Source organism: Amphiura filiformis, chromosome 2 (genome assembly GCF_039555335.1).
Source record: "Amphiura filiformis chromosome 2, Afil_fr2py, whole genome shotgun sequence".
NCBI lineage: Eukaryota > Metazoa > Echinodermata > Ophiuroidea > Amphilepidida > Amphiuridae > Amphiura > Amphiura filiformis.
In genome coordinates, this window is record NC_092629.1 from 75,650,017 (window position 1) to 75,673,596 (window position 23,580).

The 23,580-nt window shown below is 38.3% G+C and overlaps 1 protein-coding gene across 2 annotated transcripts in view; it reads left to right on the forward strand.

Annotated features, from left to right (window-relative positions):
- The first annotated feature begins 888 nt into the window (after nt 1-888).
- Nucleotides 889-23,580, forward strand: part of LOC140137068 (uncharacterized) — a 50,369-nt gene continuing 27,677 nt past the window's right edge. Inside the window, exons 1-3 of one of the 2 annotated variants that reach the window (XM_072158729.1) lie at nt 889-1,035; nt 12,705-12,746; nt 20,492-20,561. In XM_072158729.1, coding sequence (XP_072014830.1) covers nt 921-1,035; nt 12,705-12,746; nt 20,492-20,561 — 227 coding nt within the window. In that variant the 5' untranslated portion in view covers nt 889-920. The remainder of the gene's footprint in view (nt 1,036-12,704; nt 12,747-20,491; nt 20,562-23,580) is intronic. The other variant, XM_072158736.1, reaches the window with a different exon arrangement.

The window sequence follows — 23,580 nt, forward strand, 5'->3', positions numbered from 1 at the left end:
TTGAATACATAATCCTCTATGATCCTCTAGACGTTAAAGTTAAAGTTAAAGTAACTTCATTTCGCAAGGTCTCTATTTACACCACACAGTGTCAACGCCCCGATATCTTCATGGTAGAAATCGCCATGGTAGGTTGAATCCCCAGCCACGCATGACCATTTTATTCCGACCTTATGAGACGTATAATTAGCCAAGTGACCTGACTAAGGCTACTGACAATAGCCGGGGTAATTGATTTCTTGCTGTGTGAGTAAGCTTGTATACGACATTGCGGTCAATGGTCATACTGCCTCCACTGGAGTAGTGAGTGCAGCTATAGCCTGCGCGCTGTAGTCCATACAGGACCAATGCAATATAAAATTAGAATTTTGGTCAGATTTTGAGTTCAAGACGCACGGCCTTTTCTCAAGACGCAAGCTAACGACTATCATATCTGTTCAACACGTACTTTCAAGTGTATGAGACCAGATCTGGTTTCTTGAGACGAAATCATTTACGGGAGATATTCATCATTTTCTACCCTGGTATCCGAAGATTTTCGTCTGATATCAAAATCGTGCATAGCAATTCACGTGTATCGATCCCGGGTATTTATTTTAGTAAGTCTGCTGCACCAAATAATTATTAGCCAGGCGATGTCGGTGTGCACCATACGGAATAACACCATACTGTTGAATTTTTTGCATATTATTGCATATGATATGGTTGATAGCCGACTTGGAGGTTGGTTTATTACCATAATTTCCAACATTCCTAACGTTAGAAGTTAAAAGCATAATATTATGTGACACACGTGGCAGTTTGGTGCACCTGTTCCTAACTATGCCTGTCTATGATCTGCCACTTTTGGTTGACGCTCCAACCACTTCGCATCAAAATTGTTGTGTTTTCTCTGGAAAATATTGATTGGTAGTATTCCTATGACCATGGCAAGAGCTATTATAGTAATACTGATACTACTTGGGTGTTACTTAGTGCTGTCTCAAGGAAAGCTGGTGAATGAAAAAGACGTGAAACAAAATGGCGCAAAAAATGGTAAGTTAAATCACTGATTTGCCAAACCACAACACCGTAAATTAAAATGAAATCAAATTCGTTTTGTGGACAGTGCCTTAAAAATGAAGCAGAAAGACCTGTGAAAAACCAAAAATCACTAGTTATTAGGATGACGAATATATATGACCAGTGATTTCGGTTTTTTCACAGGTCTTTCTTAATTTTAACGGCTCTGTCCATATGTCGACTTAAGCATTATGGAAGAAGGATAGATGTACCACTATTAATGAGCGAACGAATGGAAACTGTGAAAGTAATCTGATAAATACAAAATGATAAACATCAAAATGAAGGTAGGATTAAAGTACATCTATATTTTAATTATCAAACGAGTGAGGCTGTCTGATTGGGACCTATACCATGTGAACTTGAACGATGAACATAGTTGAAATGCTACGTGTTGGGAAATTTTGATATGTGCAATTTAGGCGCTCAATATAATGTCAAAAATTTTAACTTTCTATTACCCGGTACTGGTATATGTGACCGTCCGCGGCGAATGAGCCGTAAATTCCTCCCCAGGTCAATTTTGTTTTATTTCGTGTTTAAAAATAAACATCATAAACTTAAAATGGTATATCATTTGACTTCAAACGATATCCAGAAGCGGGGTTATGGTTTGTTAAACTTTGCTCCTTCAACAAAATTATAGCTTTTACGTTTTTACATGTGTCTCTTTTTCCACATTGTTGGCAATAAATATCAAACAGTCATAATTGGCGGTCATTTCAAATCATCCCCAAGTCAACGAGGTTTAAGAAAGTTCTCTCATTGTTAATTGTTGGTTATACATACCTGCAATGCCTGGTAACCCACCACTTGCACAGGATTTAGCAAAAGCAAACAAAGACCAGAGCTATTAAAAGTTCTATAGCCATCTAAGGTAGAAGCTTATTATCCATTTCAACAATAGGATTATTGATTAGTTTATGACTATCGAAATGAGACAGATGTCGGGCCAGCTTAAGTTACCGATGAATACGACCTTCGTACACATTTTACACCGTAACTCAGAATACAATTTAGGGAATTTACGGCTCATTTGTGCTGCCGGGTCACATATTTACTTTATTCTTCCTGTATCTTTTTAGTTTCTTTATCTTTTAAACATTCCAAACACCGGCCAAACCCCATCTCGTCTTCAGGGGATGTGCAATAATTATGTGTACCCGCGGGGTGGTGAATATTTTCTAATCAATTTATGTATTATCTAGTGTCATTATACCCAGTGGCGTAGCCAGTGTGTGTGTGGGGGGGGGGGGGCAGGGGGCCGGTGGCCCCCCCCCCGCTCGTCATGGCCGTCGGTACATGTAAGGCCGTCGGTAGACGGAAGGTTGTTGGTGAAAAAAAAATCTGGTTAAGAATAGACAATTTTTAGCAAGTGTAACAGGAAAAAGGGGATTTTTGTTAAAAAATGATGAAAAATTGAGAATTTACATATTAATACCGCCTATTATCCTTCTTTTTTTTTTTTTGCTCTTCACTTTTTCAAACCATGCAAAAAAATTGGGTCAACAAATCACAACTTCCGTCGGCAAAAAATATTTCCGTCGGTACATTTGCAAGTTGTGCCCCCTTGGTTCCAAAATCCTGGCTACGCCACTGATTATACCAAAGAATACTTTAAAAGAATAGCATAAACAACGTCTCTCATCAATTGCAGCTTTCTCTAATTCATTTTCTTTCTACATTTAAAGTAACAATTCCTACATTTTTATTGTTTTTTATATATCATTGTGATACTGTTTCTTATATAATGTAACTCTCTCACCAAATAAAATAAAGTTGCGATACTAGCAAATTCCCCATTTGCTTTTATTGTGTCCACGTTATAGTTCCAATAAACTGAAATAAAGCAAAATACTTTACAAGACTGTATTTCATGCTTCTTTTTGCATAAACCCTAACACATTCAAACAATAAACGTAAGTATGCATAATTATCATACAGAAAAATCAAACCACCTTTTGATATATTTTAATATGCTCTCCTGGGTACTCTTCGCCATTAATTTCAAAGTTAGCAGATAGGCGAGATCTGCTTATTCTCTGTTGACAAGGGGCAATCTTCAGTGAACGGCTCTTTTCAGAGCCATCAGTAGGCAAGAGGCGGTCTACATGTCTCATTCTTAGGTACTTCGTCCTGAAGAAGTCAGAGCTACTCCTGACGAAAGTTTGACAGTTCTAAACTTGTCCGACGGCGAACCCGCTAAAAAATCCTAATTGTTATGAATTCCCGTCGTAAAAGCCTATCTTCCTAGTTCAATTCTTTCAATCAAAATTTCACTCCTCTCCTAATGATGACAAATGATAATGGAAGTAACACTACACTATCAATACCATAACTATAGACGAATCCAAGTAGCCAAGTCATGGTCAGGATTTGGTCGGACATCTTTGGGTAGCCGCTAGCACCAACCTGATGTTTTGAGCGTCCAATTGTGCAAATAAAATCCACCTAACACCTAGAGAAGATGAAAGGACGAGGAGTGTTAATAGAATAATAGCTAATAATATAATGGAGATAATTCCGCAGGTAATCCCGTCGCATCTTTTCATACATATAGTCCTTTTGTTCGCAAGTACGTCAATGCATAGATACCGCGTATAGTTAATCCGATTATTAATATGTCACTTCAACAACGAATAGACCATGCTGTGTGTTTTGTCGAAGGAACTGTATTGTGTTATTCTTTTGTCTACCTGTGTTTTTCGCGAAAGGTGTAAAACGGGTGATGGAATGCAGTTTAAAATTTCCGCCAAGGCCGAATAATTTCACATTTTGAGTGCATTGTAGCCGACGGCTACCCAACTAAAGGCTGCTAGTCAGGTGTAGGAATGCGTGTATTTAGATTCGTCTATATAGACGAATCCAAGTAGCCAAGTCATGGTCAGGATTTGGTCGGACATCTTTGGGTAGCCGATAGCACCAACCTGGTGTTTTGAGCGTCCAATTGTGCAAATAAAAGCCGCCTAACACCTAGAGAAGATGCAAGGACGAGGAGGGTTAATAGAATAATAGCTAATAATGTATATAATGGAGATAATTCCGCAGGTAATCCCGTCGCATCTACATAGTCCTTTTGTTCGCAAGTACATCAATGCATAGATACCGCGTATTGTTAATCCGATTATTATGTCACTTCAACAGCGAATAGACCATGCTGTGTGTTTTGTCGAAGGGAACTGTATAGATGAGGTGACCTCAATGTTTATCAACAAAGGCAAGGGACTGGTATCATCTTTATGCTTGAATGAACCCCATGCAACCACTACACTGTTTAATAGTCTTATTGTGATGTGGCGGGAGTTTTAAAAACACGAGCCCTGAACAAAATATGAGGCAAAAAACAATGGAAATTGTGATGATGCGTGCGCATACTGTCAGGCATTGACGTCAGAAGTCACATCATCTATAATTGTGTTATTCTTTTGTCTACCTGTGTTTTCGCGGAAGGTGTAAAACGGGTGATGGAATGCAGTTTAAAATTTCCGCCAAGGCCGAATCATTTCACATTTTGAGTGCATTGTAGCCGACGGCTACCCAACTAAAGGCTGCTAGTCAGGTGTAGGAATGCGTGAATTTAGATTCGTCTATACCTTTATTTCGACAGTTCCTCATCTACTCACAATATTCCTTTTAAGGGATGTGGCTATAGGAATAAAGACCAAACAAACAAATTCTTGTTTAAGCCGTAATATTGTAGTCTTTCAACCCTTTCACAACTTCAGCTGTGTAACTTACAAAAAATCCCGCTAAACATGATGCAGCCATGTCTACAGTAGAATTCATCTCGACCTTTGCAGGACTTAACCCCATTAAAAGCTATTAAACCAAGATAACACTCATTGAAACAGCTCAACTGATTAAATCGGATCTTCTCTGGCTGTGCACATGTGACTGTTTTCATGTGCGATATCGCAATAAAGTTTGCGTATTATAGCTTCAGTTGGGTAACCGATTATAAAGGAAACGAAAGGAAACAATGGTATGTGTACTTTTGTTCACGAAATGAGACAATGGCGTGCTTTTTGTAAACCAGCATTCTTGAAAATGAGCAACATAATGATTGTTGACTTAACACGGTTTGGAAATAATTTCTTCATATTTTTGGTGTTATCTGTCGTTTACATATCCTTCCTAAAACACAAAAGTACGACCCTCTCCAAACACCTAAATTAGCTAAAAATTTAGGACATGTTACAAAACTATATTGTCTAGAATTTTAGAAGAGTACTTTTAATATTGGCCGGTTATTTTTCACACAGCGACGTTAACTAGGCAATGTACTATTACCTATAACATTAACTAAAACACCAAAGTACGAATATTTCCAAACATCTAAATTAGCTAAAATTTAGGACATGTTAAAAACTATATTTTCTAGAACTTTAGAAGAGTACTTTTAATATTGGCCGGTTATTTTTCACACAGCGACGTTAACTAGTCATATCCCCATACTTTTAACGTAGGGCTATTTGTAGAGGTCACGCGTCAATGGGAAAGAGCACTGTGTATTGTGTATAGGAAAACGGACAGTAACTGCAGTATGAAAGGGGTTCTTTTAATTTTAGAAAATACATTAAAAATCGCATTGGACTTTTTGTACTGATCGTACTATAAATGACCACCAGCCTATAATGTTCTGATCACACTATAGACTGGGATTACATGTGACGTCATTGCCAGACAATTTGTCTCTATTGTTCCTTGCCCGAAAATATGCCCACGCAGTCAGGGACCGTGCTTTGAAAACGCCCGCCAGATCACAATAAGGCCATTGAACTGTGTAGTGGCCATACGTAGTCGCACTTTCCTTATCGACTCGTTAATAATGTGTGGAAATAGGTCAAGGTAAAAAAAAAAAGGTAAAGGAGACGATCCTGTATAAACAGTGATCGGAGTGCCCATCTCTCTTTCATTGGCGATTGGGCCAGACTCCTCCATGTAATGTTGCTATAGGGGATCGCTACACCTCCTCTACAGCGAGTCTGTTACCTTCCCAGCATTTAAGAATGCCGGTACCCATTTAAACACCTGGGTGGAGAGGAGTAATCGAGATATAGTGCCTTACTCAAGGACACAACACGATGGCGTAGCCGGGGCTCGAACCCGCAACCTTCCGATTATGAGTCAGCGCCCGTTCCGCTAGGCCACCGTGCTCCCTTTAGTTAAGGACGGCATTCTGATAATTCTAATCCTTTCTTTTGAGGTCAATAGAATAAAGAAAAGCCTTGAACACAGGTGCCTGGTTGTAGATAATATTTGATCATCGAAGCTGCTGGCATAAGATATTTCGAGGAGGCAGCGCTTATTATTTCTTGTAAACACAATCTAATGTGGTACTCACTACATGTAGAAGAGATATTGCTTCATGTTCAGGGTAATCAATCAAAATACTATGACTGGATATCAAAAAATCGCGAGGCATTCCTTCTTGTTATGGACGACAAGTATTAATTTTTATATTATTATGACAAAATCCAGTCCCTTTTCAATTGATTAGGCTCCGGGATTAGGCTTTCTTTTCGAAAAATAAATCATAGGGCCTAGAGGCCATGATATAGGCCTAACCTAAACCCATATTCGGTGGGTATTCGGTATGCAGAAACCTTCACAGTCCGGGCGGCGCTTGCACTCGCATCGCATTAAACAGGCAAAGTTCGCTAAACTGAGGTCTGCTTCAATTGCCAACCTTTATCGAGGGGCGAGTTTGAGGTTCATAGTCATCTATTACCTATACCATTTTTCACCCCGATATGGCAGTTACGTTAACGCGTTGAAACGTCTGCTTCGCTCGCGCATCTATGCGGCGTCTTTAAGCGCGTGCGTATGTACACCAGCGCTTTGATCGAACTCTAGCGAGTGAGGCTGCACCACAGAATTAGAGAAGGAGAACCGGGACTCCCTATACCGCCACGTACAATCGCGCCGTCAGCTGTGGGGAGAAAATTGGGGGTATTCGGGTCCTTGCCGACGGTGCGCGGAGACGAACGAAAACAACTCTGCGTCTCATCTGAAGCGTCTTGGTACTCGCGTGCAGGTCGCATCAAGTGCGTCCATCATCTATGTCGCGCTTGCATGACAACGAATGCCTCGAGCGCATTCCGAGGGAAACCGAATACCCCCAAATTTTGCTCCATGCCTGTATCAAGATGGCGGTCGAGTCCTGGTTCTCTGGTTTTAATTCTGTGGGCTGCACCTAATAAAATTCGTACAGTATTGACGTGACGTCACTGTCACATCAGGGTGAAAATGGTATTGAAAATCGCAAACCAGCCAAATTTGTCATAGGTTTGAATAGCTAGTAGAAAAACCGTGAATATAGTGTCAGAAAGTCTCACACATCTTAGCATAACCTTGTCGTTAATGTGACACCGAATGCAGCGCCATGTTTGGAATATATTCGATCATTGTGTGGGCAAATATTTGGTCAAATGTAGGCTTGACATTGAGACAACACTACGTGTGAAGTTTGAGGTAAGTAAAGCTTTTCCTTGTTATAAAAAACAAGGAAAAGGCAGTCATTTTATCACAACGCGATATATTAAAAAGTACATTTTGAGAGGGCCTACGCTGGTTCGTTTGATTCTAGTTTGAAATATGTTCATCACCTGCAGTCCGATTTGGTATCTATGGTTTCATCAAAGTCTTAGGAACTAATGTGGATGGTATTTTGGTTAACAAAAACGATACTGTTAAAAATATCGGTATGCAAGCGACATTTCTAATATGTAAAATGCATTGAAAATTGCCGGCTAAAGAGTGTATAAATTAAAATCGCGAAGAGTAGTAGTAACAATAACTATCCACATTCCAAGCGGAAACGCTTTTCAAAAACATACCACCTTTTTCGGGCAATCGCTGAAACCGAAATATGAAATTCCAGGTCATCTGTAAAAAAAAAGTGCATGGGCGGAAATGACCATGAACTTGGGTCATCGAAACAAATGAATATATGAATACAAAACCCACCCAAGTCCATACGTTGGCCAAATTGAGTTAAGCATGGGAAATTGTTGCTATACATAGGCCTGTCATGTATATGAAAGAACAACTCAAATTCATCATCTGTGTCTATTGAGCATGTGAGAAATAGCATGTATGAAAGAACCACCCAATTACGTGATTTGAGTCTTGTAACACATTGATTGAAATCCAGTATGTATAAAAGTCCACTTGTAACACATTCATTGCCGGAGTGACTTTTGAACCAAAAATGGGTTTAATAAAGGAACGTGTGTGGTTTATATTACATGGCAGAATGCTTATCAACATTATACATACCTGTGTGCTTTAATTTGTATTATCTTACTAGTGGTAATCTCATTCCAACGTTGTTGTCTTTGTATATGATTCAAAAAACCACCTAAGTCCAAAATTTAAAATGAACCCTACAAAGTCCCTGAAATGCTAATCGTCATACTTTATACAGTTTAATCCACTCATTTGCACGTAAAACTTACCATATTGACCAGGTAAATCTAAAATGATACACAGGTTTTTCTCTCAAAATCACTCCCCATGGACTTGGGTGGGTTTTGTATTCATGTATTCAAATGTTTATAATGGTGTCAGGCCTTTCATAGTGATACACAGACTTGTAGTGACTCGACTCGAAATGACTCGACTCGACTCGAGTTTTGGTGACTCGATGACTCGACTCGAGGGAAGGTGACTCGACGACTCGACTCGACTCGAGGGTTGATGAATCGATGACTCGAGGCTTGTGACTCGAGTCACTGTGGCTGAATTGACTTTTTAAAATGACTCGAAAATATAAATTATACCTTAATATTTCTAATAATACCTGCACATTTTCTTCCACACATCTCAGTGTATTGTTTTACACAGTGGGCTTACTATCTCTCAGCATCTTTATAATACCTTAAAATATAAATTATATGTATGTGTGTACAATGTACATGTATGATTGCCTCTCGATCTGGCTAAAGGATCCACCTTTTTTTTTACATGCTTCAAACTTGGCATGGTGGAAAAGTCCATTGTCCATCATTGCTGATTACCAGACTTATAGTGCTCGTACCCGTACTCGAGTCCCAATTTCCATACCCGTACCCGTACTTGTACCCATGGCTTTGGACCCGTACTCGTACTCATGCCCTATTTTGTCTTCGGATTCATGGAATGGGACCCGTACCCGTACTCATGGCCAGGGACCCGGACCCATACTCATGGCATGGGACCCGTACCCGTATTCATGGTCCGGGACACGTACCCGTACCCATGGGAACCATACAGTATATGGCTACACAAATGCAGGAAATCCCACGGTGAGTCCTCTGATCATAATCTAAACAAATAGGTTACATCATGGATGGGGTTGGGTGGAGAGTAACGCATGAATCCAGATAGCAAGCTATAGCAAGTGCCCTTAATTTTATTTTAGCCTGGTCCTGGGCCCTGAAAAGCTCTGAAAAGGTAAATCCAGCCCTGGCTACACAAAATGTACATGAATGCTACACACACACATGTCATTGTAACAGCCTGTGCACACACCCTACATACATGTACATGTATGCTACATGTCTCATTCACACAATGACTGATTAATACAGAAAAAAAACCCAGCAAACTGGGAAAACATTTCGAGATACTTTCTTTTTTGTGGTGAATTTCAAGTTATCATGTTAAAATATCATTATTATAGCTTTTATTAATCATTTTGATTATTCCCCATCCAAATACACTTCTCTACATAGACTCTACATGCTGCACACATGAAGAACTACATTGCAATGTGACTGACTGGTGTGAGCATTTCCACCAGCCACATGTACTTCTTGTGCCCAGGCTTGGGCTTGTGCATCTGAGTCAAATGAATAGAGAGGTTCTTACCATATACAGAAATTTGGGATGTATATGAATTTTAAAATATTAATAAAACATGGATATAATTATCCAGAAGTGCATAATAAGACTCGAAAGCTACATCTTTGCTAAATATATGTTGAAATTAGTATTGTACAGTCTGGCTGTCCATATTGTACATAGACATAGTTTTTTCACTTGCATCCCAAAATGTGCCACCTTTAGGCTAGATTCACTATGACCACCAATATTTGATCTCTTTTTGTACTTGATTAATTAATTTGTTTATACCCATACCCATAATAGGACCCATACAAGTACTCGAGTCCCAATTTCCATACCCATACTCGTACCCGTACCCATGGCTCCGTACCCGTACTCGCACCCTACTTTGGAATGGACCCGTACTGAATACTCATGGCTGGGGATCCGTACCCTACTCATGACCTGAAATCCGTACCCATGGCCTGGGACCCGTACAAGTACACGTGGTCCGGGACACGCACCCGTACCCATACTCATGGCGGGTCCTAATGGCAATACTACAAGTCTGACTGATTACTGATTTCCATAATACACTGGATGGAGCACATAGATTCATAAATTAATATTATGTACTCTCACTGGGATTTTAATTTCAAAAAATACAAATTCATGCAAATTGGGCTATCAAGTTGACAGGTGGTATCATGAGCATATAAAACGTGAAGTGACTCGAAATGACTCGACATAATATATCCGACTCGACTCGACTCGATAGAATGGCCTGACTCGACTCGACTCGACTCGACTGACGACTTCAAATGACTCGACTCGACTCGGACTCGAAGGCTTCATGACTCGACTCGACTCGAGACTCGAGGGCTCGATGACTCGACTCGACTCGGACTCGACTTTCAGTAACTCGACTACAAGTCTGGTGATACAACAATTAGCCCCCAATATTGGCTTTCATTTGAACAGTTATTTGTTAAACCGCGATTTTTTTTGGTTGAGAAATCAATGAACGTATCAAAAAACTTTTCGCAAATCGATTTAAAATTGCCCGTACCGTTAAAAAGGAATTTTTACTATGGTCAAGATGAGTTTGTTTAAATAAAACCATGATAAATTCAATACTACATTAACTATATTACAGATAATACGATACACAATTAAATTATTTTAAGCCGTAGAAGGAAATTAGATAAAATACTAAATGTAATTAAGAATAATATTATCTTTCACTTTGGTTTTGAAATGCTTGATCGTCTTTATATTCTTTATATGTTTCTCAAGTGAATTCCACTTAATTGGGCCCGCTGCTTTTAAGGTTTTATGAGCGAAATTCGTTTTAGATTTAGGAACCTGGTAATCTTCATTATTTCTCGTGTGGTACTTGTGCAGAGTACTCTGCCTTACAAAATACTTTTGAAATGCTTCTGGAAGTTGATTTGTAAAATGTTTATACATAAAAGTACATAATTCAAGATCATAGGTATCGTAGACATTAAGTACTTTATAGTTCTGAAACAGAGGAGCGGAATGACTTAGGTAATGACTATTTGATACAATTCGAAGTGCGCTCTTTTGCAGCTTGAAAAGTTTATCTAAGTATGTTTTACAAGTACTGCCCCATGCTATAATACCGTAATTAACATAAGGAAGTATCAGTGTACAATATAATGAATATAGAATATGCTCAGGTACGAAATGTTTAATTTTGTTAATGATTCCTATACCCTTAGACATGTTTTTTGCAATGTTATCGATATGATTTTTCCATGTCAGGTTCTCGTCAATAGTTACTCCAAGAAATTTTGTATTTTTAACTCTTTCCAAATTCGTGTTATCCAATACAATGTTAACACTATCATTATAAATACATGTTTTACGACTTGTACCGAGTAGCATGTAATTTGTCTTGCTTGCATTTACAGACAGCTTATTTGCTTTAAACCAATTGACCTCTTCTAGTTCCTTGTTAATGAGATCAAATTTAGATATAATATCTGGGTGTGAATAGGTAATAGTAGTGTCGTCTGCAAACAAAGCAAATTCTAGAACAGAGGTAGTATTTACAATATCATTAACATACAGTGTGAATAGTAATTGGCCTAAAATCGACCCCTGAGGTACACCACACGAAATGCTCATATAGCTGCATTTACATGAATTATAATATACATATTGTTTCCTATTGTACAAATAATCTGTAAACCAATTTAATACATTTCCCCTGAACCCATAATACTCTAACTTGTATAACAAAATGCTGTGATCAATTGTGTCGAAGGCTTTAGACAAATCTAAAAATATTCCTGCTGTAGTTTCATTATTTTCACCTGAAGTACTGATTTTATCAACTAATTCCAAAATTGCCATATACGTAGAATGATTAGACCTAAAACCAAATTGTTTTTCATTTAAAATATTGTATAGAATACAACAGTATATATTAGATACAACAGTGTAAATTGGATGCTGGGATAAGTATTTAGAGAGAAAATGCATTTTTATGACTAATTATCTTGATGTTTGGTTATACATTTGATACTGTTTTAGTTACAATCTGTTAGCATACACATAACACTTGCATATCGAGCTAATCTTGTAAGGGGCTGTGCAACAATTATGTGTACCCCCGGGGTGGTGAATTTTCAAAATGGTCTGCAAAATATCGCTTGCCCCCCCCCCCGGTCGTGCCAAAAAATCATTGCCCCAGCCCTATCGACGTGCCAAAAAACCTTTGCCCCTCCCCTCTGACTTGAATGACTCTCGTATATATTTTAAAAAGTATACATTTTGTTTGTTTACTTTGCTTTCTTTTATAACAGTCAATGCCAATACTTCACCTATAAGGAAGCAAGGATCGCCAAGTGAGTAACAGAAAAAAAATAAAAATAAAACTATTATTAAAAACTAGAATCAGAGCCATAACATCCGGCTGAGGACGCAGTTGGTACTGTGAAAGCGCTCCCGGTAAGCGATCAAATTTTAAGTAGTGTTAGTAGTTAAGGTGGACTTTTTTGTACGCTAGGTCAAAGGTCACGATGACGTCACTTCCGGATCAAAGGTCAACTGAGGTCAAAGGTCATCACGGGTCAAAGGTCGATTTGCATATTCATGAGATGGGCGTGGCTAATTAGCATAAATGAATATTCATGAGATGGGCGTGGCTAATTAGCATATGTGAATAAAATTTTGAAAAAGTTGGAAAAAAATGAAAAAATTTTGAAATAAAATTTTGAAAAAAATTTCAAATAAAATTTCAAAAAAAATTTCAAAAAAAAAATTTCAAAAAAAATTTCAAAAAAAAAATTTCAAAAGAAAATTTCAAAAAAAAATTTCAAAAAAAAAAATTTCAAAAGAAAATTTCAAAAAAAATTTCAAAAAAAATTTCAAGAAAAATTTCAAAAAAAAAATTTCAAAACAAATTTCAAAAAAATATAAAAACATTTTTGAAAAAAATAGAAAAATAATTTTTTAGAGTGACCCTTGACCCTGAAGTGACCTTTGACCCGAAATGACCCGTTTTTGTTCTAGAAACACCGAAATTTTAAAAATACGGGAAAAAATTTGCCTAAAATAACGCGTCGTATCGGGCGTGTTACGGAAGGTATCGGCTTCAAACTCGATATATACGGTAAGGGTCGAATTACGAGCTATCCGCGGGGGTCGAGGGGGTCGAAAGGTCAATGCGCTTAAAAAATTAATTTTGTCTAGGGAAATATCGTATTTTTCGTTTTATATTACGTATCGAGGTAAAACTCCCTCACCATGCTACACGGAAGCGACCCTCGACCGGGAAGTGATGCTTGGCCCGGAGCGACCCTTTGACGAACTTTGACCCCTACGTGTCCACGTACTCGTATAAAATGACTTATGATCGGCGTGACATAGAACTGGATTAAAACCAGTTAAAACCAGTCCTACCACCTCCCACTACCACCATCACATACAACAAAATACACCAATGCGTCGATCGCGTAATGAAATGATCGATCGCGTAATGAAATGCGTCAAAGCGTAACGAAATGCGCCGATTGCGTAATGAAATGCGTCAAAGCGTAACAAAATGTGTCAAAATGCGTCGATCGCGTAACGAATTGCGTCAAAATGTGTCGATCGCGTAACGAAATGCGTCAAAGCGTAACAAATTGCGTCAAAAATGCATCATTGCGTCCTAAAATACGTCAAAGCGTAACAAATTGCTTAAATTGCGTAGTAACAAATTGCGTCAAAAATGCATCATTGCTTCCTAAAATGTGTCAAAGCGTAACAAATTGCTTAAATTGCGTAACAAATTATTTCAAAATGCGTCAAAAATAGAGTGACTCTTTACGTAATTTAAATCTGACATCGTTTCCGGTACAAAATGGCGCACTTCCGATACAAAATGGTGGAATATTTCAAAATGCACTTCCGGTTGACCTTTGACTCGGAAGTGACACTTGACCCCTTAATTGCGTCTTTACGTAACAAATTGCGTCAAATTACATCCATGGCGAGACAAAATGCGTAACGCGAAAGGGATGTTAGAGGTTTAAAATTGGGGTAATAACGACTAAAAGAGGCGATATTTTGTTTCTCTACTTTTTATTGTCTTTAAAATATTCTCGGGTTAATCTTCATCGTCTTCGCCCATGGCGTCCTCGTCATTCTCTTCATCGTAATGGAACAGCCCATCAAATTTAGAGCGATGTTTCGCCATCGTTCTCTTCACAGCTTTATCCACCTCAACGCCATTCTTCATTTTCTCCTCGAGATCATCCGCAATCTCCGTGTAAACTCTGTCGTCTTTGAGAAGCGCGTGGCTTCGTAGAAACGTGCTGTACCGTTCGAAAAAGTCGCGTTTTACGGCCCATACCGTTTTCAAATGGGCCTTTTCCCTCGCCATCTCCGGATCCATGCCGTCGCCGACGTACTTTTCGTATTTTGCCCTCCTCATATCTTCCGTAGCTTCTTTAGCTCCCTCGTACCATTCCCGATAAGCATCGTTGTCTTCCAGTTCGTCGCTCTCTCGGTCCGAGACAACCTCATCCTCGATTTCCGAGTCCTCCTCCTCCTCGTCTTCATCATCATCCTCTTCTTCTTCTTCTTCAAGGTGTACGTGTCGCTTGTGTCTCTCAAGATCGTACTTGCGCGAGAATGTCCTGCCGCACACGGAGCAAGGATAAGATTTAAAAGTATTCATGTTTCTTCGGAAGTTATGATCAAAAGGTTTAAAATGACTGACTTATATATACTAAACTTTTGCGTTACGCTAATCATTACGCAATTTACGCAAATAGTTACGCAATTAACGCATTTTAAAGCAATTTATTACGCTTTGACGCAATTTGTTACGCTTTGACGCATTTCGTTACGCAATCAACGCATTTCGTTACGCTTTGACGCATTTCGTTACGCTTTGACGCATTTTGTTGCGTAACTGACGCAATTTGTTACGCAATTGACGCATTGATTCATTTTGTTGTATGTGGCGGTGGGAGGAGGGGATAGGAGAACAGGTTCTATCCGGTTCTATCCGGTTTGATCCGCATCCATATCGCGATTCCCCTTCACTATCGGAATATGAATACTCCACACGGGTCTACGAAAGCGAAATATTTGATATTTATGGTCAAAATGCACTACATTACCCCACTCTTTGACTAATTTTGAAGCATTTTATCGTGCAACTGATGCAAATGACACATTTTGTTACGCAACCGGCGTCACTTCCGGGTCGAGGGTCGCTTCCGTGTAGCATGATCAGGGCTTTTTAAAAGTTTTACCTCGATACGTGCTATAGAACGAAAAATACGATGTTTCCCTAGACAAAATTAATTTTTTAAGCGCATCGACCTTTCGACCCCTCGACCCCCGCGGGAGGTTTGTAATTCGACCCTTACCGTATATATCGAGTTTGACGGCGATACGTTCCATAATACGTCCGATACGACGCGTTATTTTAGGCATTTTTTTACCCTTATTTGTAAAATTTCGGTGTTTCTAGAACAAAAAAGGGTGAAAGGTCACTCTGAAAAAAAATACTATTTTTTTCCAAAAATTTGTTTAAAAAATTTTTTTTTATTATTTTTTTCAAATTTTTTTTTTGAAACTTTTTTCAAATTTTTTTAAAATTTTTCTTTAATTTTTGAAAATTTTTAAACAATTTTTTAGCCACGACCATCTCATGAATATGCTAAATAGCCACGGCCATCTCATGAATATTCATATATGCTAATTAGCCACGGTCATCTCATGACTATTCATATATGCTAATTAGCCACGCCCACCTCATGAATATGCAAATCGACCTTTGGCGACCTTTGACACGAAAGTGACGTCATCGTGACCTTTGACCCATGACCTTTGACCTCGGTTGACCTTTGACCAGGAAGTGACGTCATCGTGACCTTTGACCCATGACCTTTGACCTCGGTTGACCTTTGACCCGGAAGTGACGTCATCGTGACCTTTGACCTCACCTACAAAAAAGTCTACACTTACTACTAGTGTTGAAGCCAAAAAATTCTTCTAATTTAGAATTACGTGGTTTGTAATTAAGGCGGACCCTACACAAAGGTGTGTAAATGACAAAGGTTTGTAAATACAAATAATGTGCAATATGCAAATAAGCTCATTTGTATTCATCAATATGCAAATAACATGACAAAAATATACAGCACATCAGGCCACCATATACTATCAAAATACCAAGTTAGAAGTTGATCGGTTAAGCTGCAAAGTGAATTAATGAAAATGTTTGTTAATGAAAAATTAATGAAAAAGGTTTGTAAATACAAATAATGTGCAATATGCAAATATTGCACATCCTTTTCATTTATTTTTGATGCCGAAACTCATTAGTTTTACTAAATTCCACATCATTTCGACTTTTGCTGTATCGTTTTGATCCGATAAAGTGGCAAAGCTAGCTATAGCTTTGAATGGCTTTTGTCTAACACTCACGTCACGTCACGTCACGTCACGTCACGTCACGTCACGTCACGTCGCGTCACGTCGCGTCACGTTGAAATGTTATCAAAAGTTCATAATAAATTATTAACTCCACAATTACCCTTATCTCCCTACGTGATAAATAGTCCGTGAAATAGTCCATGGAACCTGAGAGGGTGAACACGTGTTCCTTGGGTGATCAGTCCGAGGAAAACATGAAGTACTCAAACATATACTGCTTAAACATGAGAGCCATGCATGGAAAAAAATTACCAGAAGAATGCCTAAACATGCATGCGCCACACAGTGTCATCGACCCTATATCTTCATGGGAGGAATCGCCATGGTAGGTTAAATCCACAGCCACGATTAGCCATTTGGTTCAAACCTTTAAAGCTCTTTTAAACTAATAATTAGTCGAGGGACATAACTAAGGCTACTCACAATAGCCGGGTAATCGATCTTGGTTGTGCGTGATTAAGCTTGTATACCACATTGAGGTCAATGGTCATCGACTTTTATACTGCCTACAGTGAGTGCAGCTGTACTACACGCTGCACGCTGTAGTCCATAACAGGACCAACGCAATATAAAATGGTCAAATTTTGAGTTCAAAGCGCACGGCCAATTTTCAAAGCGCATTCTAGCGACTATCATATCTGTTCAACACGTATTTCCAAGTTTATGAGACCAAATCTGGTTTCTTGAGAAAAAAATCATGACGGAGATATTCATCATTTTCTAACCCGGTATCAGAAGATTTTCGTCTGATATCAAAATCGTGCATAGCAATTCACGTGTATCGATCCCGTGTATTCATTTTAGTGTCCCTTCTGCACCAAATAATTATTAGCCAGGCGGTGTCGGTGTGCGCCACCCCAAAAATGGTTTGGTTTTGAAAGGGGAAACAATATTTTTGAATTTAGGTCATTAAATCTACTACACAGTCTACACTAGCAACAATGAATGAGCAAAAGGGATTCTTGTCAACCAGTGAAGGCAAGCAAGATACCCAGTTGTGAAATGGAACATTTTCTAAAGCATGTAATGTCAACTTTGAAAATTTTTGAAATACACAAAAAAATATTCATCACAAAAATCAACATGTACTTTGCTTTCTAAACAAACACTCGCGTGCGCCACGCTTGTATTATGCACATGTGTCGCATGGTTAAATAAATCGGCGATCATGATAAAATACACCATCTCAAAGCTAGCTTTACTGCAAATGTTCGCTATAATAAACACAATTACTTTACCACGACAACACGAGGGATTTGTTTCGTCCAATCAGAAATTTATAAACAAGCTGATGTGTACGCTGAAGTGGTGGCTGTACCATACTTGAGACGCGCTGACTGTAAACATGCATGTATCAAAAGTCTTTGTGTAACGCGACGACACGCAGGTACTGCGCAAGCGGCACAAGATAAAAGGCGTACATGTACCGAGGGTGAGCATTGAGCAAACATGTTCAAACATGTACATGCAGTCAACATGTCTGGAGCAAATGTTTTGAAAAATGCCATTTTATGGTCCATGCAAAAATACAGAGCACCCGCTATTTTTGAATGTATTTTTAAAAAGAAAACTTGTACAAAATTTATGACATGAAAACACCCGAACTTTTTGCGAGAGTTTAGCACAAAATCGCATCTTGTACTCATAATTTGAAAAAAAAAAAAAATATATCAAAACTTTGAAACACAATCACAACCACATCCTGATTTACTCTTAATTTGGCAGCCAGCGCAGGGGGCACGCTGACGATCTTCACAATGAAAATCGGTTTACACATAAAACATGGAGAACGAAGTAAATGTGAACTTCCAAAATGTCTGTTACTTTTACCAAAACATTTGTTAGTTTCAAAATCATTTTCCTCTTTCCATACATGAAACATTTCCCGATTATTTTATTCATTGAAGCTTTGCTGTGCTTTGCGGCATTGATGAAAAGCTGGAATTCCATGGACTATTTCACGGACTATTTATCACGTAGGGAGATAAGGGTAATTGTGGAGTTAATAATTTATTATGAACTTTTGATAACATTTCAACGTGACGTGACGTGACGTGACGTGACGTGACGTGACGTGACGTGACGTGACGTGACGTGACGTGACGTGACGTGACGTGACGCGTGTGTTAGACAAAAGCCCTTTGAATTGCCTCATTATGTCGCGGGTTTAGAGGTCTGTATTTTGCGTACGGTACACAAACCTGTATTGTCTGTTCGTAAATGTGTAGAACAAGTCTAATTATAATATTCAATTGAATATATGAATACAAAAGCCACCCAAGTCCATACTATGGCCAAATTGAGTTAAGCATGGGAAATTGTTGCTATACATAGGCCTGTCATATGTATGAAAGAACAACTCAAATTCATCCTCCGTGTCTATTGGGCATGTGAAAAATAGCATGTATGAAAGAATCACCCAATTCCATGATTTGAGTCTTGTAACACATTGATTGAAATCCAGTATGTATAAAAGTCCACTTGTAACACATTCATTGCTAGAGAGTGACTTTTGGAAAAAAATGGGTTTAATAAAGGAAAGTGTGTGGTTTATATTACATGGCAGAATGCTTATCAACATTATACATACCTGTGTGGTTTATTTTGTATTCTCTTACTAGTGGTAATCTCATTCTAATATTGTTGTTTTTGTATCTGTTTCAAGAAACCACCCAAGTCCAAATTTTAACATGAATTCCACGAAGTCCCTGAAATGCTAATCGTCATACTTAATACAGGTTAATCCACTCATTTGCACGTAAAACTTACCATATTGACCAGGTAAATCTAACTGAAGGAAATAAAATGATACACAGGTTTTTCTCTCAAAATCACTTCCCATGGCTTTTGTATTCATGTATTCAATTGATTAATGGTATCAAATGTGTGCTATAAACGTATATAATGACGTTGAAACAATTTTACTACATGATAAAATAAATAACACCACAGATTTAAATTTGAATAGATTCTATTCATTTTGACTAGGTTATTTTGAGGGTGTACACTCTCAGAAAAAAAGGTTCTACTTAGAACCTTTTTTGTCCTGTATAAAGAACCCTAAGCAGTAATAAATCTTTAAGGTTCTTTATAAAACCTTAAAAAGTTCTATAAAAAACCTTAAAGATTTAAATAGACCTGGGGACATTCTAATTCATTCATTCAGGGACTCATTACAAAGTTAAGAAAAGTAAAACGTAGTGTTAACCCTTTTTGGCACTAAAAACCATTTTCATGGATAAAAACCCATTGGGTTTCAATTGGGTTCTTTGTAGAACCAAACAAGGTTCTGTAGCCAAGAAAAAGGTTCTTTGTAGAACCTTAAGCTTGAAGAACCTTTAAGGAATCTTAAAGAAAGAACCCTCAAGTTCTTGGTAGAACAGAAAAAAAGGTTTTTTATCCATGAAAATGATTTTTTAGTACCAAAAAGGGTTAACACTACGTTTTGCTTTTCTTAACTTTGTGATGAGTCCCTGAATGAATGAATTGGAATGTCCCCAGGCCTATTTAAATCTATAAGGTTCTTTAAAGAACTTTTTAAGGTTCTTTTTAGAACCTTATTACTGCTTAGGGTTCTTTATACAGGACAAAAAAAAGGTTCTAAGTTGAACCTGAGAGTATAATAATATCGCTTATTTTGGTGTATTTCCTGCAGATTATTGCATCTCTGATGACTTAAGAGAAGTGTGGAACGAGTTTTGGGGATTTCATAACTATCAATGCTGGTAAGAAATAGATTGAAGAATGTTTGCCTGTTAGTCATGGATGGGGATTGGATTGCCCATAATAAATGTACTACTCATAGAGGTACCAATTAGGGAAAGCTGTCGGTAAAATTTAACCATTATTAATCATTTTATTACCTCCACGACCCATTATTCAAAATCGCGCACCAGAGGATGATTTAAGCACTTCCCAGCAAGTCTTGCGGTTAGCACAGCTGTGTGAGTAAACATGACACCACTGTCCGCCCACTGCATACACACGTGCATGGTTAAATTTGAATTTGGACAGATATATTTACAATAAAAAACACCTTCCAAAAGTTGGTCGATTTCACATTTTATGTTATCTACAGAAGGTGTGAATTATCCTTCATGCATACATCACTTTAGATCTGAAATCGACCAATATAATGATGACGACACACGGGCAATTCTAAAGCAACATCTTTTGCAAAGAGTTCAATGGGATTTGAAAAGTAAAGTGGCAGTTGAAACTCTAGTGATAACACTAGTACAGTGCATGATGGGGCTTCCTTAAATCATCCTCTGATCGCGCACTGTGATTAGTTGAAACGCGTCACGTGAAAGCCCATTAATTAGCAATAAAGTGGCCGGGGCAACGAACTTTATGTTCTTCTCGCATCACAGCGCACAGCAAAGTGCGATGCAGTATATTAGCGTCGTTACGCATTCTACGCAAAGCAATACGCTTGGTTACGCGTTCTGCAATACTCGCTATCACTTACGACTTGGCTACGCGTAGGCTCTCCACCTTGAGGTAAACAACTTGAAATATTTGGGCAAAATGGGATATTTTCTCTTTAAATCGCACTATTTTGTGGTAATAGAATAGAAATAAAGGGTGCAGCATTATATCCTTTACACGCAAATAATGTGTCCTCGGCAGTAAAAACGTTTAAATAATGTTACGAATTGGGTTTGGCATTTTGTACAAGTTTCTCACCCTCTGGTTTGGCACCATTTATTTTCAGGAATACTGCCCTCATTTTAAGTTGGAGGGAAATTTAAATTGGGTTGTCAAGAGAGGGCGACAAAATTTAGTTGGGATTTGGCAATCAATTTTTGGAATCAATATTTTGCACCTGTTTTATCCCTTTGTGTGCTTGATGGGAGTTCTTAGACAAGTTGATTTTTCTGATCAGTCTGAGTTTTGCCAGCCATGCATGCAGATCTAAAGGTAAAGAGTGGTGCATTATTACTTGAGTGATTTTTGGGTATTTGGAGAAATGAATTATTTTTGATATGGGTAAAGCTTTGGCTGTTTAATGTTTGACACACAGGTTGTGATAACATGACTTGTGGCCTGGATTTTGTTTTTCTTGATGGACAAGATTTTTGGGCACTCTGAGGATAGTTTTGTGATGAGTTTGTTATTTTTCTTGAGCTGTCGTTGTTCTGGAGATTGCTGATGACGCCACAGCAGTTTCGAGCAATGGTTGTTCTTTGTTGCTGAGAGTAAGGAAATTGAATTCTCAGTTTTAAATTTTGTTTTTCTTGAGCCGTCGTTGTTCTGGAGATTGCTGATGACGCCACGTGAGCAGTTTCGAGCAATGGTTGTTCTTTGTTGCTGAGAGTAAGGAAATTGAATTCTCAGTTTTAAATTTTGTTTTTCTTGAGCCGTCGTTGTTCTGGAGATTGCTGATGACGCCACGTGAGCAGTTTCGAGCAATGGTTGTTTCTTTGTTACTGAGAATAAGGAAATTGTATTCTCGGTTTTAAATTTTGTTTTTCTTGAGCTGTTGTTGTTCTGGAGATTGCTGATGACGCCACAGCAGTTTCGAACAATAGCTGTTCGTTGCATCTGGGAATGAGAAAATTGTATTCTCAGTTTTCAAATTGGTTTTCATTCATTTCTCTAGAGACTAAAATTACTCAGGGTGTTGAGTTGGCAAATTTGTGGGGGAAATTTTAGACTTGAAAACAAATTTTTGCCTGGCAAAATTAACTGGGCGTGGCAGGACTAATCTTGCAAAATTTATTTGCCTAGTAAAATCTGGGCGTGTCAAGTCTAATTAAATTTCATGTTTTTGATTTCCATCAGTTAAATCTTCCCTATGCATTTCAAAATTTGTTTGTGTTTTTGGGTTTTCATTCATGCACGCTTATCACATTGAAGGTTACAGCCGGGGCGGTTGCCGTGTCCTTTGTGAATGATGCGTTTACGCAGTCTCACAATTTTTTTAGGTTAAAGCGCAACTTGCATTTTTTTTTTTTTCCTGTGTATGCAAATTCCTCAAATCTGGCGCGCGGAAATTTCTTTCCGAGGCCGTGGTTTTGCACCTAATCTGACGAAGACTTGGGTTGTCAAACCGGGGTGGCTGGTTGGGATTTGGGTCCTGGGAGCGGGCTTAAAACCTTCAGTGTTTATTGTTGAGAGCATGTAAATGAAAACTATGAAATGCAATCGGTTTTGAAATTAAGTCGCAATTTATTATTTTGTTTTTATTGTCGCGTTTCATCAAAGATATATTTAAAAGGACAAGTATTTATTGAAATCTCATGTTTAGGCCTTGGGTTAAATTTTTGGGGATGTTAAAATTTAGGTTATATCAAAATTTCAGCCTGGGAGCTGAGTATGGCTTTCATTTATGACTACCCTACTTGAGATGTTTTCTAAATTTTTGTCTTGCTGGTTTCCTTGAGAGCTGGCAATTTTCTGGACAAAATAACGAAAAGTACTCAATTGGAAGTCATGAATGAAAGTCTTGGGTTTTTAGGGTGGTTTAGGTTCCGTGCAGGGTCTGCTTGATCTGGCGATAACTGAGTCGCTTTTGGTCCGATGTTGCACTTCATTTTATTCTGGGTCCCATTTTGTTTTAATATTGTTAACTTCTCTGCTCGGAGATAGACCACAGATTAGTTACACAATATGGGTGGTGGCAGCGCTCGGGAGCTGTGGCAGGACTCCCACCGGTATTTAGTTAGGGCGTTAGTGTTTATGATTTCATTTGGCTGTACGTTTAGTGAAATACGTTTTTGGGGTAGCGTTAAGCCCCAG